The following is an 18,400-nucleotide window of genomic DNA, read 5'->3' on the forward strand; positions in this document are numbered from 1 at the left end:
GGATTTTGAGTAGGCGGATGAATCTTCTAAGTCAAGAGTACAGGATGAGATGGGCTTTATGGCCTCCTTCCGTTCTAAGAAGGTGCTGTAACTCAGAAGCACTTGAGCAAAGTGTAGATTTCCTTTTTCCAAAATATCTCTCTGCTGTCCTGGTGTGGAAGCCCCCACCCCACCCTGGGGGCTAGACAGTAACATAAAAGTCTCAGTAATAGCTCTAAGTGTTTTTTCATAACTGAGTAATACTTGTGAGAAGACTAGTTTGGAAATAAGAATACTGCTCTTTGACGTACTGCCTTGAGTCATGCCAATCTATACTGTATTAAAAGGAATTGGGTCAGGCACCTTAGTGATGCGAGCTTAACATTCAGATGAAAGGGGTGTGATGGTGTTTTGGTGGTGCTCTCAGTGATTTCCTATGTAGAGAGAGAAAAGTTGATGTCTTATGCAGAGGGAGAAGATTGATGTCATCCCTTCTTGGAAAGCTGATAATTAGCTAAGATGCCGTGAGTAGTGCCAATCTGTCCCACAGGTAGGATTTCTCCAACTCTGCTGTATTCCTCCAGACTTTCCCTGCTATAGATTTTTCTTTTTAAAGGCAAATAGCAAGGTAGCACACTTCTTAAATGTGGTGCATTTGCATTGTGGACAGGCCCTCTTGTCTTCCTTACTGAGTAACTTCCATTTAGAATTCTGCAGAATTGGAAAACCCTAGAGTTTCTGCTTTTGCTGAGTGAATTGTGGAGGGAGGTCTCTTCTAGCATAAATAAAGTTTAATGTTCTAGATCTGGTTTGTTGAACCTTGTGAAAAAGATCTGAGTCTTTCCTGGAAAGCTCAGCTTCAGTGAGTTAAAGAATTACTTAACCTGAATAATGTCATATGCAGAGAAGAGGGGATAAGGTTGATCTCCCAGTGTTGCCAGCTTGACATATCAAGTGCCTTGCATCTATATTCTTGTTGATTACAGTCTGTTGTTAGCAGGGGCAGCTCTAGGCATTTTGCCTCCCCAAGCACGGCAGGCAGGCAGGCTGCCTTCGCCGGCTTGCCTGCGGAAGGTCCCCGGTCCCGCAAATTTGGCAGCAGCCTGTGGGAGGTCCGCCGAAGCTGCAGGACCAGCAGACTCTCCGCAGGCATGCCGCCGAAGGCAGCCTGCCTGCTGCCTTCGCGGCGACCAGCAGAGCACCCCCCGCGGCTTGCCACCCCAAACACGCGCTTGGCTTGCTGGTGCCTGGAGCCGCCCCTGGTTGTTAGAGAGGTTAGCTGGGTACCGAGTGAGGCCAAACTGCCCTTGTAGAAGTAACTAATTTTGAATGCAGTATCCTGATAGTGATGGGATTAGTTAGTGCTGCTCATAGATACTAGTGTTCTCTTTACAGGGGACAGGTGTTAATTTTGTACTCAGAGTAGCACAGTGCATTGCAAGAATGAGGTGCCAGTCTCATTCCCGAGGGAGGATGTGTTCACTTGTAGGTGAATGATGGGGGTCTGCTGTATACAGGTGAAGGGATTAGGCTGGTGCCGTGGGCCATGTTTGTGTGCCATATCCAGCAGAGAGAGAGAGAGAGGGATTACTCTTGTGTTCCAGTGACAGCAGCCTGCTATGTAAAACTGCACACAGGGTAATGGGGTTAAGACTGAGCAGACTGGATGAGGAGTTGGCCACGATGATTATCTATTTTTAGACATGGGGGATGCTTTATTGGTAGCACTTGAAGCCAATGAATTAATGGGTGGTGGAGGGATGCTAGAGAAGTTAAACCTGGGCAGATAATTTTCAGTGGTGGGAATGTAGGACATGATGGAGTTCTTGTGGTCCTATTGAGCACTGGTTAAATGAAGTCTTTCCCTTTCTTAAGGTGGGTTGCTATTAGAGCAGTGGCTCTCAAATTTTTGTACTGGTGACCCCTTTCACATAGCAAACTTCTGAGTGCGACACCCCCCCTATAAATGAAAAACACTTTTTAATATATTTAACATCATTATAAATGCTGGAGGCAAAGTGGGAATTTGGGGTGGAGGCTGACAGCTCGCGACCCCCTTCCCCCCCATGTAATAACCACACGACCCCCTGAGGGGTCCCGACCCAGTTTGAGAACCCCTGTATTAGTGTGAAGCCGTTTGTCAGCTTCAGTTTGGAACTGAAAAGGGCTTGTGATCTCAGTGTCCTTGAGGCTGCTACATTACTATCCAGGACATCTGTGGAATTAGCCTGGGTGCCTAGGCCATAGGGCGCCAGAGTTCAGTTCCTAATCTTCACACCATTAAATACAGTTACTCATGATGGCTGTCCAAGTGGTCCCAGATCTGACTCAAGACATATCAGCTTGTCCATTTAAGAATTCCTAAGACTTTCCTACATCATCATTCTGGGCTGTTTCCCCTTTATTAGTACAACTGCTCCATTCTCCTTGTGTGCCCCTCTGCACCTTCCAATGTTCTTCTTCCCACTTCACCATCTTTTAAATACCCATAACAATCACCCACTAACCCCATCAGCTAAAGAGTCTGAGGGAAGCTGCTGAGTGACAGGAAACACTCCTCCTCCCAGGGGAACAGTGCTCTACATCTGTAGCCCTCCATGCTGCTACAAACCGAGCAAGCAGAGAGATCAAGAATCTTTCCGACCAGCTCTATTAGCTGTACTTGTTTTTATAGCTGTTGCTGCTAATCTGTGAATGCATCTTTCTTTTGTTACCGCTCCTGTCTCCAAGGATGGTGATTGTTTCATAACCTTTTAAAGCTCACTGAGTGGGAGGCAGAGGGCAGCAGTTTCCTGCTGTCTGGAGCAGCCTCAGCCATGCTTCACTCTGTAAATTGAATCAGTTATTACGCTGCTTCTCTTAAACTGCTTTGATTTTTAAGGCGGTGCCCACTTGGGGACCTGCAGATGTATCAAAGCAACTGTCTTTGTGAACCTTAGTGCTGTCTGAGATTGCCTCAAGCTGCCCTGTTGGCATTTCCAGGATGTGTATGCTTTCAGATTTATGAAGCATGGGGATTTTCGTATGTACTGGGCTGTTTGTTAAGCTGGGGACTCCCTACCTGCCGGAGTTAATAATGCTGTGTCACTAGACTTCTTCCGATCTAAGCTTCTTTCTTTTTTACTCAGGCTTATTTCATGGATTGAACACTTCGGGCACTGGGAATTTGGGATGTGTATTATCATTGTAAAATGCTTTGGGATGCTTTTGGAAGGCTTTGTCAGCTGACTTGCTAGCGTATGGTAGTAAATCTGTCTGCTTCTGGGATATAGGGCTGTCTTAAAGGCAACAGCCCATGCTTTGTTTCAAGCTCGCCCCATGTTTTATCATTGCTCTGGATCTCATTAGAGAAAGCTCTTCACGTCCACTGACTGAACTTAGTGCCTGTGTTGGCACCTTGAAGGAAACTGGGCTTTTGGATTAGTACGGAGGGATAGATGTAAGGCTAAAAGGGACCTCAAGAGGTCATCTAGTCCACCACCCCGAGCCGAGGCAGGGTTGAGTATGTGTAAACAGTCCTTGACAGATGGTTAATGTATAGTTTAGTCCTTTGCGAGTTCTCACCCTCTCACACAGTAAGCCCTACTGCTACTCACCTTTACATGTACCGGTATGTTGACAGGCTGGAATCACTGAAGTCTAGTATCACTTAGGGTGCTAACCCAGCCCTTTGTACGTGATAGGCTGGCACTACCGAGGGGCATATCAAAATGGTTTGTCATAGTGAGGATGTACTTCACTGCATTTTCAAAGCAGCATACTCAAGTGCTTTTAGAATCGAGCAGTAGTACAAAATGCTTCCTAGTACAGAAGATCCATGTTTACCTTAAATATAAGTATTGGCTACTACTAGTAGTGCAATAAAGAGAATTCTGTAGGAAAGTATTGCTTAGCTTAGGATCATCCTGCTAATTTAGTCATTATCAAGAAACTGCAGTACAAATATATCACTCTTCCCTTCTCCCCCTCTCTTGTTAGAAAGTTGCAAATCTCTGGACCAGCTGACCCTCACAATCCCTGTGGCAGGGCACCCTGCATCACCTGCCCACCCACTCTCAGGATGCCCTGTGCCCAGTGTGCCACCAGCTGCAGAACCAGTTCCTCACTTGCAGACTCCCAACTCAGAACCCCAGACCATGGCCCGAGAGTGTCCACAGAGCTCCAAGCCCCCCAGTGGCTCCAAATCTGGTCTTCGAAATACTACAGGCTGTTTACATGCCTGTGATAGCAAAGCAGCAGGAGGTCACTCTCATCCAAAGCAGCAGCGCATCAGCAGGAGGAGAGCAACCAATGGCTGGATACCCGTGGGTGCAGCCTGCGAAAAGGCCGTGTATGTTGTGGTAAGTGCTGGAAAAATTCTGCTTTCCTATGTATGCCTCCAAGCATGCTGCACAGTAAACGGAGATCCAGTAGGGACAAGGAAGAGAGGTTGCAGGATTTCAGGTTAGGTAGACTTGCCTGCAGGTACAGGAGCATTCTCCAGAGTGACACTCCTGCTGTTACCTCTGTAACAGCACGATCTCACTAGATGTCATCCAGCATTTCTTTAACAAGGGAACAGTTGGATTGGTGCAAAACATTTTTGCTGGGCTTTGGGGCTGAACCACTTGATCGTTGGCTTCTCGTTCTTTCTCCGGTACTGCAGCAGCACATGCCCTGGTCTGCCCTGGCGTCTGGCACGACAGGCAAGCAGAGAAAAAGCCTGAAAGGAAAACCTGCTTCTCCTGCCCCTCTTCCCAGATAATTGATAACAAGTGCTGCTGGGTTTGTAGTCAGAGAGGGACGACTGCCTCTCATAAGCCAGGACACAGGCGCTGGATCAGAGAAGCAGTGAACCCCAGCAGGGAAGTGGCAAGTGGTACCTTCTATCCCCACTACAGGGAGTAGAGGAAGCGGCAGTCTAAGGGCAATTCTAAGGCAAAAATAGCAACTGCCAAGGTGCTTGAGCTTGTCTCGTCAGCCATTGGTGGTGCCTGTAGCTCCAGCAATAATTCCCCTCCGTTGCCCAGTACACGGCCTTGGGAAGGACACAAAGTCAGCCCAATGGGGGCCCCCCCAGCCCACATCTGTTATGCCCTATTTATAGGCCCTAGCCAGCTGTTCTTCTCCATGGGGGTTTCCCAACTAGGCTTCCCCCTTCAACAGATCTCTGGCATTCTGAGCCTGTAGGAGTAGAGATTTGTCCCTGTGAGGCAACTCTGCTGCATCAGGGGTTACCCTGCTCTGTGGCTTCATTTTATCCATAATATCAAAGTGTACACACAAATTTGGCAAAAAAAAAAAATCTGAAGGAAATGATCCCATGTCTTGGGGCAGAATAGGTGGCTTTTATCAGGGTATATCTACGTTGCAAAAAACCAGCCCTGTAGCAGAGAGACTCAGACCCCAGGTCTACACACTCTGGCATGCAGTGCAAAGCTAAAAATAGCTGTGTAGACATTCCTGCTAGGGCTGGAGCTTGGGCTCTGGGCCCAACGCCTTGCTGAGTTTCAGAGCCCAAGCTCCAGCCTGAGTGGGAATGTTGGCTTTGGGTTTGGTTTGATTTTGTACTGTAGATGTACCAATAGAGGCGGAGCCTGTTACTCTTGTTCCTCATGCCCAAGAGGTCAGGTGGGAGCAGAGCAGAAAAGCAACCTTCACCTTTTAGGCTTTTTCTTTGCTCATTTGTCATGCTGGAGACAAGGGGATGTGCTGCTGTGGTGCTGGAGGAAGAATGAGAAGCCAAGAATCAAGTAACTCAGCCCAAATGTTTTTGCACCAGTCCAATTTGTATTGTCACAACCCCTTCACTTCATTTCATTGGTAAAGTGGATTTCACTTTGCCTGTATTTTCAAGAGGACATATTACATGTTGTTGCATTCTTACAAATAGTTTTCAACAGTCTCTTAGGAAGCATAACTATTACATTTCAAAACAAACAACAAATTTAGTCTCCAATGGCACCAGTAGCATAAGCAGCTGGAAACCTACAATATCTAGGTTGATAATATTAAAAAATTGTTGTCACAAGAACACTTACCTGAAAGCAGGTTTGTGTGTGCACAGGTGTAGGAATGCTCACTTTTGATCCATTTAAAATACAATGGGGGAGATGGTTTCAAAGTACTAATTTTTTTATTTTAGACTAGGACTGATTCTTAAACTGGCATGGTGAAGATTCTGCAATCTACTGTACAGAAGCAATAGCAGTATGTTTTCTCCGTAGCCTTTCTGAACGTCACACTGGTGGCCATACCTGATCTGAAGACACTTGATTACTGAACCCAGGAGAATGTTCTCTGGGTTTTTTTTTTCTAGGTTCATTAGCAAATAGTTCACACCCACTTTTCAAATTTACCCTCTGGATGTAGAGATGCTATGAGTGGGTTTGTGCTGTGTGACTTCTCTCAGGGATCTCTTGCAGCCAAGGTGCACCACTTCAGACAGGGCTTTTAGTGAACTGTTTTAATCAAGACCAGGAAGATTAAAGGCAGCTTATATTAGTTGTTCTGAAGTATTTCCTAGCCTAACTTTTTGTCTCTCTTTCCCCTGCCAATGCTGTAGAATGAGCCAGAGCCAGCTGTTCGTAAGAGCTACCAGGCTGTGGAGAGAGATGGGGAAATTATCCGGGTACGAGATACAGTCCTTTTGAAATCAGGACCACGAAAGAAATCTATGCCTTATGTGGCAAAGATATCGGCGCTGTGGGAAGACCCGAAAACAGGTACTGGGCAGAAAGCCAGAGTACATTATGTTCACCCTCTGTCCATCAAATCCCAAAGAACCGAGTGGAAATGGGTTAATGGCAGAATTAAGTAGTGGATGCTAATTTACCAGAATAACTCACCACTACAGGTTTGGGTGATAAAGGGGAGGAGCTAGGTAATCAGAGCCCTATAGCTGTGCATGGTGACCTCTGATACAAGAACTGAAATTTCATCTTTTTAGTCATTAACTCAGAATCAGTAATTGTCTTGAAAGCATCTGCACAGATCTACCAACTAAAGATCTTTGCAACAATTTTTCCCATGTGATTTTGTAGGAACAGGTATCTCATGAACCACTAATATTGCAAATGTTCTAGGCAGTTTGCAATCTAGGAGATGAAGCATTGATTTGTAGCTGCAGAAATTCTTGATATTAGCACTGAAAATCATGTAATAGGGACAAGCCAAACGGTAATTGGAATAGCGTGATTTTGATTGTAAGATCCCATATCTGACAGGTCTCCAGGGCTAGAGCCTAATTCTTTGTATAAGTTGGAAACTCAGTATGCCAAATCATACAGAGCAAGTCACACCCCGACAGCTTGTGAAATAGCAAAACTTAAGATGGTAAGGCCATTGCTGTGACCATGCTAGCAGTGTTTTGTTTGTTTTGTTTGTTTTGTTTTGTTGCATTTGTCCAGGACTAAATATTGCAAGTACCAGACCTTAGACCCATTTACTTGACAAATCCCAGTTCAGCTGCTATTTCATATTTGAACGTTTGGCTTTGTTGACTAGTGATCTCTTCATCTGGGACTGTGAATAGTTATTAGGTGGTGCAGGTACAATGAAATAGTGACGCCACTTGTTTTACTTAGCCAGTTGCTATAACAAAAGGAAACTCAGCTCAGCATCAAATATTTATCATGGTATAGCTGCAGTTAGGTGAGAGCTATGGAAATAGAAGGGCTGATGGATGAAACAGGAGAACTGAAACTGGATTTTGTGATACTCCTTAATGCATGTTTTCATCACTGACTTTAAAATGTCTCCTGTCTCCTTCCAGGGGAGCTAATGATGAGTCTCCTGTGGTATTACAGACCAGAGCACACTCAGGGAGGTCGCAATCCCAGCATGCATCAGGTGAGCAGTCCGAAATACCTCGTTGGGACAGTTAGGGGATATTTGGCAAGGATCCACTCTATTCCAGGGAGATGGGACTGGAATGAACATCCCTGCTCAGCATTCATGCTTAGCCTTTCATAACACATGGAGGCAGGATCCTTGTCACACCGGTCTCCTGGCTGCTCCACAGATGCTGCCATATTTTTGTGTTGAATGGGTAAAACCACTGTGTTTCATGTAGGACACAAGCAATCTGATGCTGTAAGTAACAAGGATGGGTGGTAACAGAAGTATCTGTACCTTTCACAGGATCTTCTTTGCTTTAAAATTTACTATTTCCTGTGATCTGAAAACAGTGCTATGCCACTTTAGAAAAGAGGCTATTTGACTTTAGCTAGGGGAAGGTGCACTGTTTTGGGAATCAGAAGATGCTGTGTTTTGTATTAAATCAAGACTGAATGTCTTTCTAAAAGATAGGCTTTGGTTCAGCCAGAAGTTATGAGCTCGATGCAGGAATTACTGGGTGAGAATCTCTGGCCTGTGTTATGTGGGACATCCAACTTAGATGATCCGAATGAGTCCCTTCTTTCCTTAAATCTATGCATTGAATTTGTGACTTTCTATTAAAAACTCCTCTTTTAGGGGATCAGTCCAGTCCCTCTCGCCTGAAATTAGTCATATGGGACCAAAAGCTCCTGTTCCCTTTTTGTATAATGGGCAGAAAAGGGTGGCTTTATTAGGGGGGTTAAAAACAGATTTAAGAAGTATACTGTGCTCCTTCTGCACAATGGCTTCACTTTTAAAAATAAAACTTGTGACCCAATATGTCTTCAAACCCAGGCCTGTTGCTTTGCTTAGTTTTGTATGGAGGGGAAAAGGTACATTTTTAAACCAAAAGAGCAGAGAGATTAGAGAGGAATGAGTTATTGCCATTTTTCCATCCAACAAAAAGTCCACAATGTGCTGGTTTTAAATTCCATTCAGTAGTTGTACATGCCGCATGTATGATCCCCAGATTTTCTTTTGGAAACCAGTTTGGTACCTTGTGACATTGTAGTCCACAAACGAAATCTGAGAGTATCTAGCTGCATTTTAGTGCGGAGAGAGCAAGAAGTCAGGTTAGGGAGGAACTACCTCACTTTCCTCCTCCCACACCTGTCTTGCTATACAAAAACTGCTTTAAAAGGAGAAGCTGCCGCTGGGCTGAGTAGGTGGAATAGGCTTGCCAAGGATGACTCAGGTAAACTTGATTTAAGGAGGAAACCAAAACATTCACACACCTCTGCGGGTTGGGGTTTGTTTGTTGGTTAGTTTTTTGTTGCTTTTCTAGTTGTCGATCACGTTCCCAGACTCTGACCCTGCTCCTGAGGCTGTAGTGAAGCCTGTCCTCTGCCTACCCTGCTTCCCTGGGGCTCCAGGCGAAATGAACCCTGAGGCACATTGCTGGCACTTACACAACAGCACCCTTATTACCCCAGATCCTCTTCACTTCTGATTACCACACCTGATACTAAATTAGCTCCAGCTGGGTTGGCCCATGCCCAGTGGCAGCACTTGTCAACCCCTCCCTAACTGCTTCAGATGCAGCCTTTCAAGATTCAGACTGGGGAGAAGAGGCTACTGCCATTTTTTCATCACTTAGAACAGCTCTTTCAATTGATGGGGGAGAGTTGGAGAGGAAAAGGGGACAATTTATTTACTCTGAGACTGATCACTACAGTACTTTAGAGGCTAGTGGGAGAGGTTGGCCAAGTACCATTCATATCATTTATTTGTGTAAATGAATCAGAAAAGATTTCCAGCGCAGGAAAGAGAAAACTGAGACTGTCCCCCAGGGTATTGGAAGTGTGGGGGGGAAGACAGCTCCTGCCTTCTGCCTAAGTTGCTAAACAAAGTGGTGGTTTGTAAGAAGGTTCATTCTTTGTCGTGCAATTTCTCCAGTCTTTCCACATACAGTTCTAGAGGTCTGACGTTGGGATTGGATGGGGTGAAAAATCCTGTCTTTACTTTGGATTTCTTTGCATCTTGGGCCTTTTGTAACATTACAGGACATTTTCCCCTCTAAGCTGTCTTCTTCTTGCTGAGTGTGGTATTGGAAGAGCACTTTTTGAAAAAGCTGCGTTCATATTGCTCAATGCAGCATTCTGAAAGGTCACCTGGTGAGAAGCACTTATCACAATATAAGTCACAGACTCTCAACTGCATTTGAAATGAGAGATTTGGTTATAAGCAGTATCTCTGAGCTGCCTGCTGGTGGCAGCTGTCTCACTGAACAGTGATATTTGCAATACATGTGGAGATTGATAATATAAAGTAGAATGGCGGTGAGTTTATGTGATGGGAAAGCGATAACATTTTGGTCAAATGTTAAACAGTGAAGTTCTTTTGGTCACTAAAACAATTAGGCTATAAAATTATAACTGTAAATTGTTTGGGTTGATTACAACGTTTAACTTGTAGGGGGTTGTGCTTTCTCTTTAAGAAGTGTGTTGTTGCAGGTGTGCATAGCCTTTCTCTTCTTTAAGGAGAGACTACCTAGGACTGCCTTGCCTCTCTAAGTGCTCCCGTCCATTGAGTGACTGTCCCCTTTGTATATCTGTTTGCAGAATGAGATCTTTGCATCCCGACATCAGGATGAAAACAGTATTGCCTGCATTGAGGAAAAGTGCTATGTTCTGACCTTTGCAGAGTACTGCAGGTAGGTGGTGCTCTTAACTTGCTGTTGCTTTTGCAGCTTATCTCTGTATCACCAGTTCTTTTCAACATTTCTATTACCTGATCTCATTCAGCAGAACTGCGTGTGCTTTGCAGCCTACCTCTTCTAGTTAAACTGTCCGGCGGTACATTTAGCGAATGAGAGTGCTGTGCTAATCTAGGAGTGTGTGTCGTGCTCTAGCTCTAGGGTGACCAGATGTCCCGATTTTATAGAGACAGTCCCGATTTTGGGGTCTTTTTCTTGTATAGGCTCTCATTACCCCACTCCACCCCCCACCTTCGTCCCGATTTTTCAGATTTGCTGTCTGGTCACCCTATCTAGCTCCTTTGGGTATCTCTTTGCTTTGTTTCAGAGTAGCAGCCGTGTTAGTCTGTATCCACAAAAAGAACAGGAGCACTTGTGGCACCTTACAGACTAACAAATTTATCTGAGCATAAGCTTTTGTGGGCTACGGCCCACTTCATCGGATGCATGCAGTGGAAAATACAGTAGGAAGATATATTAACACCCATTGTTTCATGTTCTCTGTGTGTGTGTGTGTATATATATATCTTCCTACTGTATTTTCCACTACATGCATCCGATGAAGTGGGCTGTAGCCCACAAAAGCTTATGCTCAAATAAATTTGTTAGTCTCTAAGGTGCCACAAGTACTCCTGTTTTCTTTGCTGTGTGTTTTATAAACACTTTATGCAGTTTATAAGTGTTTACACATGCATGACCTTTCTGCTACAGAACATGCTCATCAGTAGACACAGTAAAACATAGTAACATTTCAGTTACAAAACTGGAGTGTACATACATTTCCTCCACATGTACATGTATGCTCCAAGTTCAACTAAAATGCATATGCCTAATGTGTTTGCTGTCCTTATCACTCTTTGTAGGCGTGCCTATAGTATCAGGTGTTTTGGTAATTAGGTCACCCAATATAGTGACTAGAGAAATATTTAACTACTTTTACAATTTAATTTTTGCTATTTTTAATCAGTCTTAGTGACCAAGGACTTCAGAGTATCTGTATTTTCTAACAGTAACAGTATTTTCTAACAGTAACAAATTTAAAGTAACAATGGCAAAATAGAAATTAGATTTAAAGTCCAGACTGTAGGTTATTAAAATGGAAAATAACCCTTTAAAAATCTGTCCTATTTTACATGCTTTTACTATGTGCTATTTGGTTGCATTGTATGCTTTGCTTATCTTGGACAGTAAAACTAGCTTAGCCAGTTTCACACTGGTCCTTATGCCGCGTTCCAAAGCTTCACTGGGTTTCTAAAAATGAAGGTCATTTCCTAAAATAGTTATTTTTAGTTCAACGAACGTATAGTGATTTTTACAAAAGTTCTTTTGAGCACCATGTACATCCTGGTTCTGAACTACTTGCTGCTTTTTTAATAACTCACTTCCCAAAAAAGCAGACATGAGCGACTGGGAATAATATACCATTGGGCTTCTGCACTGGTTTGAAACTTCTGGACAGGAGTCCCGTTTCCCTGTGGCATGGCTTGACAGAGGCAGGTGGATGTTACATTAAAGCAACTAGAGCAGCTCTGAACTATTCAGAATTTGCCTTTATGGAACTTCAATAAAAGTGGAATAAATCCACTCTGAGTAATTGGAGAATTAAAATAATTTGGAAAGACCACTTTCTGTCATTTTCCTTTTGGCATAACTACGCTTTCAGAAGCACTTGCTAAAGTGAGCCATAGAATGAAAATGTAGTAAAGAAAAGCTTGTTGATACAGTGAACCCCTGCAAAAAAGAAACCAGGATGTTCTTACAAATGTGCTTGGTATGTCCAGAAAAAAACCACCAGCAAATTAGGATAGGTTTGTTCCTCCTCTAATTACTTTGAACCTATGAAGTTGCATCCGCTCTGACATGAAGTTGCTGTGATTGGAATATAGCCTTTCCTCATAAATTATTGTATGCTGAAGGGTTACCCATCTCAGAACCCACAGGGGCTATTCCTGACTCACTGGCCAAATGCTGATATATTTTTATTGCACTGTGTGGAGCCTTTACAAATTTTGTACTAATTGGACCTGTTGGCGGTGTTCCTTAAAAATGTGCGCCTCTGCACACTATACAAGTGATCCACTGCTGGCCTGTGCTAAACTGGTTTGAATGCTCAGGGAGTCTAAAGACATCAGCACAGGCAGTGGGAAGGTGTTTTCACAAACTGGTCAGCAAAGCTGAATTCACTGGCTCAGAAGAACCTCCTATACAGATTCTTGTTCAGATAACCACTGTTGCACAATGTGTGTTTGAAACCACTTGAAGGACTGATAAGGTAGCATGATATGTGGTATCCATTTCATTAAGATCTTGCAGATATCCTCCCCCATTCTTAAGTGCCTCTATTCAGGTGAGAGTTCAACCAGCTGGGTTAGTAAGCAGATAGCCAAAATTACGTAAACCTTGTTCATGGTGATTCCATCCCAGTGCCACCACAGTCGTTGCAAAGTACATGTTTGAACTCAAGCTAGATAGGAAGGAGATCTTACCAGTGGATGAAGGATTTTGCTGTTTCATTGGCAGCTCTGTGTCTGGGGTATGTACCAAGCACAATGATAAGAGTTCTCACCATGACAATCTGATCACCAAAGCCCATGTTTCATCAGTGGTCAACAGTTGTTTGTATGCTTTTAATCTTCAAAATATTTCAAATGTAGGCTCTTTCTTCCTGATGCCGACCTTAGCATGGAGAGTCCAGCCTTTGATCATTAGGCTGGATTACTGTTATGTGCACACTTGTGCCCTTAAACCACTGCAGCTCTGCAGCTATTGCAGAACAAGCTTGGCTACTGTGCAGGAGCCTTCGCCCACAAGTTTTACACCCACATTCCATAGGTTGCTCACTTGCTGAACAGGCAGCTGATGTATCACTATGGCTATAATCATATAGCCTTATGTAAGAGGGCCCTTCTACATCAGGTATTTTCTGCTTATGTCGTGCTGCTACAGCTGAGCTCAGTGAGGTTCTTACAGCTGCTTTGCTATAAATAAACTCTAGAAAGGACAGAAGGCAGGACCTTCTCTGCAGGGCCAGGAATGCTGTCCCTCCCAACACTCCCCACTGCATGTCTGTGTCATCCCACTGGGAAACGCTCAAGGTTTTTTATTTTACTTGGTGTTTGGGTGGCATGCTTTGTTCTACTCCTGATCTCAGCTCTGTTTGTGCAAGTTCTCTCCATTCATACTAAAATGTTTATATTTTAAGGTGCCCCATAGCCTTCTGCTATGAGTGCTTATAAATTAAAACACTGTGGTATAATTATCAGGTTGACTGGCTGGCGAATCGTTTTATACGCACGCATGATTTCTGCAAATGTCCAGTCATTGTTTTAAAGTACCATGATCCACTAGGGCATATTCCTCCTCCTGGACCAGGCTCACAAATGGCAGGTATTGTTGCAGAATATCCAACTCCAGCATGCATTAATTTAAGTCTTTTTGTCATCCTGTAGCACCAGTAAAAGGCCTTGTTGACTCAGAGAATGGAGTGTTCTGTGACCTGGTTTATGTTCTTGCTTAATCACCTTTATTTGAGCAATAATCTTTTTCCAGTGCTAATCAACAGAAATAAGGCAAAGGTGGTTAAACAATGCAGATTAACTATTGTAATCCTCCATACTGTAAAACTGTAGAGAATCTACCAGCCAGGAAATCTAAACTAGTGTGCTACTTGGTAAAGCTCAGAGTAGTTGTAACTTGTAAACCAACCTCTAAATCTCTTTTTGGTGAAAGAATAGTTCTGTTCCAGAATCCATAACTTTATCCTCCCCACTCCTGCAGTAGCCTGGCAGGAATATACTGTAATGGGTGTAACCCTAAGGAGCAGAAGGAGATTATAGTTTCTTCCAGCAGGAGGCCTTAGCAGGAATAGTGAAAGCTTGAGCAGTGAAGGCACTGAATGAAGATTCCCTGTGACTTTTTGTATTTAATTACATTGCAGATTCTGTGCCTTGGCAAAGCGTCGTGTCGAGGGGATCCCAGGCAGGAAAACAATGATGGTTCCTCCGTCAGAAGAGTATTCCACACCTCCACATCGCAAGGTGCCAGAGGACACTGATCCTGATCTGGTTTTTCTCTGCCGCCATGTCTATGATTTTCGACATGGGCGCATCTTGAAGAATCCGCAGTAACAAAACTCTTCAGTCCAGCTATGGTGATGACAAGTGGCACCAGAGAGCCAGTGGCAGGTTGACCGACTGGGACATCCATGCATGCTCAGCAACTTTTTTAGTACTGCTTGCAGGCCAGAAGGAACGTCCAAGCACTCTGTCCTCAAAGACTGAAAAGATTTCCGCATTCAGGAACAGATCCCTGTCAAGGAAGGCCAGCAGTTCAAAGCACAGCACTTCATTAAAGAGCATAAATTAAAATATATACCTATAAATAAATATATGTATATAGATATAGGTACTTGCATATGTAAATCTATATCTATATATGTATATAGAGATGCATATATTGAGAGGGGTTTTTCAGGGGAGAAAAGCCAGTATACTAAATCCAAAGCCATCATTGGTGGGGGTGGTTGGAATATGCAGGAGGGATTCTGTGGTGCAGGTATGAGTCAAGCTGTGATAGGTCCATGGTTTTCATATCCTGATGTGAAGAGAGAGGGCAAAGCCCAGTTCATTTGCATGGTGCAGGATAGTCATGCTTGCCCAACAGAAAAGGCAGGGTGTGGGGATTCTTGATGTCACTGCTACTTCAAAATCCAATAATTCCTCTTGAAGTTGTGCCAAGTGCAGAGCGGCCGTCTGCTGTACTGAATAGTTTTTGCGTTGTAAAGGGAGAGGGACTCCTTTTTCCTGTACAATTTTTCTGCAGTCTATGATTTACCACCCAGATTGGGGCCTTTAGGCAGGCTGTGAACTCTGTTTCAGCTCCAAGGTAAAAAACGGGGCGAGGGATAGTAGGCCTTACCTCACGCCTTTATGGAAAGCTGCATGTCTGTCAGAGGTCTTTGGCCAACAAGGCACACCTCCAGCAGACACGTACTGTTGTAAGATATGGAACACATGAGCTTTGCTCTGTGGGTGAAAGCCATGCTTTTCTTCTCTTCAGGATACTCCTCTCCTTGCCCTCCTTGACATCAGAGGCCTTCCCTAGCAGTGTAAATGGTTTATTCTCTCCCTTCCAAGTTCAGTTTTCTTTGCTGTAGTTTAGACCCTGTAGAATCTAGATGTGCACATTCCGCCATAGGTGGGTAAGCTAGAGGCAGGGGAAGAAATGAAAAATATTTCCTTTGGCTATTTCATCCTAAAAATGACACCTGACACAATTGTTTTGGTCTTGGGCATGGTCGTACTGCTGAGAAAATTAGCAGTGCTCTCTCTTGGCACTGCCTTCCATCCTCCTCCCCTACTACTTATACTGACATCCGAACATGCTCACCAGGGTGGCTTTGTGGCTTCTGAAAGGAACTGACCAATGAGAGGTGTGCGTTGTTGAAAAATGCTACCTGATTCCTACAGATACTTTTGCCTCTTGCCTTATGTGTATAGATCCTAGAGATACTTTAGTTTATCTTAACACAAACTATTGAAGTTAATTCTAAAGAAAACCAAAGGACAGCATAACAGAGTCCATTGAATCAGTCACACACAGCTGGGAATCCATTTGTAGATTGCACTAATTTAAAGAATGAGAATCAACACTGTATCGGTCCATGTACCTGCTGACTGCTGGAGTCACTCATTTAAACTAGGGACCTGCATTTTCAGTTTTGGGGGTGCCTGAATTAGTGTTAAATAGAAGTGTTCATACTGCTTTAATGTTGTTGTCCTTTAAGTGGAAGTAGCACTACCTTTACTCACCACGGACACTGATGGAGCTGCAATCAAGGGGATTTTCCTCTTGCTCTGATCACTGAGGCTATGCCTACCTGGCCTGGAGAAAATATCCCTACCACGTTAAATTCCGTTAAGTGAAAATTGTGCAACCTGTGTTTCTGTTAACACAGGCGTTATCCAGAGATTTGTTCTACATACCAAAGAGGGGAATGTTTATGGAAGGACAAGAGAACCTTGAAAGAAGATGGGAAGGTCTGAGGCCCATGAGGGCCAACCCTGGAAGTGTGGCACATGTTCACTTGATCTCAATGGACAATTCCTGCTCAGTATTCCAGAGGACAATGAAAAATTCCAAAGTCCCTGCCAATGCGCCCCAGGGGAAAACTCCCAAGCCTTCATTTTCAAGAGGTTTAACCCAGGCACCTGAGCACAAATCCATAATTTAAGCATTTAATCCCACTTATACCTCAAGGTACTGCTGGTGTCAAGTAATTGTCTGTTTTCTCCTTAACAATTACTTGGAATAAGGAGGTCAGGCCATTGGCACTACAGAGCGCATTTCACTACAGCATCAGAGCAGGGTCGGGGTAACCTCAGGGCTCTCAATTGGCCAAGTGAGAGCATCATGGAAGGGATGGATGCTCACTAGATGGGAGGATGGTATAGTTCCTGCTCCCTCGTAGTAAACAGTGGTGTGGTTGTGGAGCAATATTGTAGTTTCTGTAGCTGCTGCCTGCCCTTCTTGTCCCATGGTGAGAGGTAGTTAGTTGTGGCTACAGGGTGGAGAGGGGCGCACAAGGAAAATGGAGCAGTGGGACTAATACAGGGGAAACAGCTCAGATCGATGATATGGGAAAGTCTTAGGAACCCTTATATGAACAAGCTGATATGTTCTGAGTCAGATTTGGGACTCCTTGAACAGCCATCCTGAGTAGGATCAATGGGGTCAGGGACAGTCCATGCTAAGATGCCTGAGGATCCTCTTCTACAAAAGGAGTAGCTTTATTTACTGGTGTCATGACAGGGTTTCTCAAGCTTTCCTGCTAATTCAAATCTGCACACTACTGCAAAGTCAGTAAAGCGTTTACTATCCAGCCTCAGAAACCACAGTCACTTGCTGAAAATTTTACTTCTCCTGGTTCCCCCTCCACCTGTCCTATCTCCTTTCCAGGTGGAGGGAAAGAAATCCAGCTTGCCCAAAGGGGAGAGGAAAAATTGTATTTACCCATGTTCTGGGATGTGCTGTCACCCCTGTCCAGACAGGAGAAATCCTGTCTCTTCTGATGTTATGTCAGAATCTGCTTCAGGCCAAGAACATTGTTCAAGACTCACATGGTTGCTTATGCTGTTGTGCAAACAGCATGTAAATGAATCAAAATGTCTTATCCATAATGAGACTCTTTCATGCTTTTTTTAATCTATTAGATATGGAAATATTTTTTGAAACTGAAAATGCAGTCAGTAGAATTTAAATTGAAATGTAATACATGTAAAATATATTTTAGTTGAGAATTTTGTAAAATGCACTTTTTTGTGTCTCTTCCCTGGTTTCCCAGATCTGTATTTCAGTGTTTACAGATGGAATGAGAACATTCCCTATACCCTCCTTCTGTGAGAAAGATATATTAGAAGTAATTCTTAAAAAATAAATTTGAAAAATTGTATTGATTTAGAAAACAAATGTCAAGTCTTGCGCAGTTTTTATTTTTCGCTGTCACTCAGAATTCCATACGGCTTAGAGCTCTGGCCAGTTTTCAGGCAGAGGGGCTCTTTGAACAATTTAAGAGGAGAATTGAGTAGAGGCCAGTAATCCAGGAACCGGAAGCGAGCAAGATTGAGTCTGTTAGGAGCAGATGTTAATGTGTGACCTTGGTATGTGTGATTGATGGGAAACTTGCGGTTGGGAGCGAGGGGGGGGAGTCCTTATGGAGGTGTGGATATCTGTATGGTTGTAGAATGAGGCGACAAAGGGATAGGGAAAGTAATTAGGTATCTTTGTGTGTGTCGAGAGAGCCACCCAAGGAGGAAGATGCTGAGTGAGCACCAGATGGGGGCATTGTTTTTTTTTTAATCTGGTTTTCTG

General features: G+C 43.8%; 1 protein-coding gene across 3 annotated transcripts in view; it reads left to right on the top strand.

Annotated features, from left to right (window-relative positions):
- BAHD1 (bromo adjacent homology domain containing 1) overlaps window positions 1-17,998 on the top strand; it is a 73,494-nt gene extending 55,496 nt beyond the window's left edge. For all 3 annotated transcript variants that reach the window (XM_039537522.1, XM_039537524.1, XM_039537523.1), the window contains 5 exons: window positions 3,958-4,319; window positions 6,524-6,683; window positions 7,733-7,809; window positions 10,398-10,489; window positions 14,469-17,998. In XM_039537522.1, coding sequence (XP_039393456.1) covers window positions 3,958-4,319; window positions 6,524-6,683; window positions 7,733-7,809; window positions 10,398-10,489; window positions 14,469-14,658 — 881 coding nt within the window. In that variant the 3' untranslated portion in view covers window positions 14,659-17,998. The remainder of the gene's footprint in view (window positions 1-3,957; window positions 4,320-6,523; window positions 6,684-7,732; window positions 7,810-10,397; window positions 10,490-14,468) is intronic.
- The last annotated feature ends 402 nt before the right edge of the window (window positions 17,999-18,400 follow it).

Source organism: Mauremys reevesii, linkage group 4 (assembly GCF_016161935.1).
Source record: "Mauremys reevesii isolate NIE-2019 linkage group 4, ASM1616193v1, whole genome shotgun sequence".
NCBI classification, from domain to species: Eukaryota; Metazoa; Chordata; order Testudines; family Geoemydidae; genus Mauremys; species Mauremys reevesii.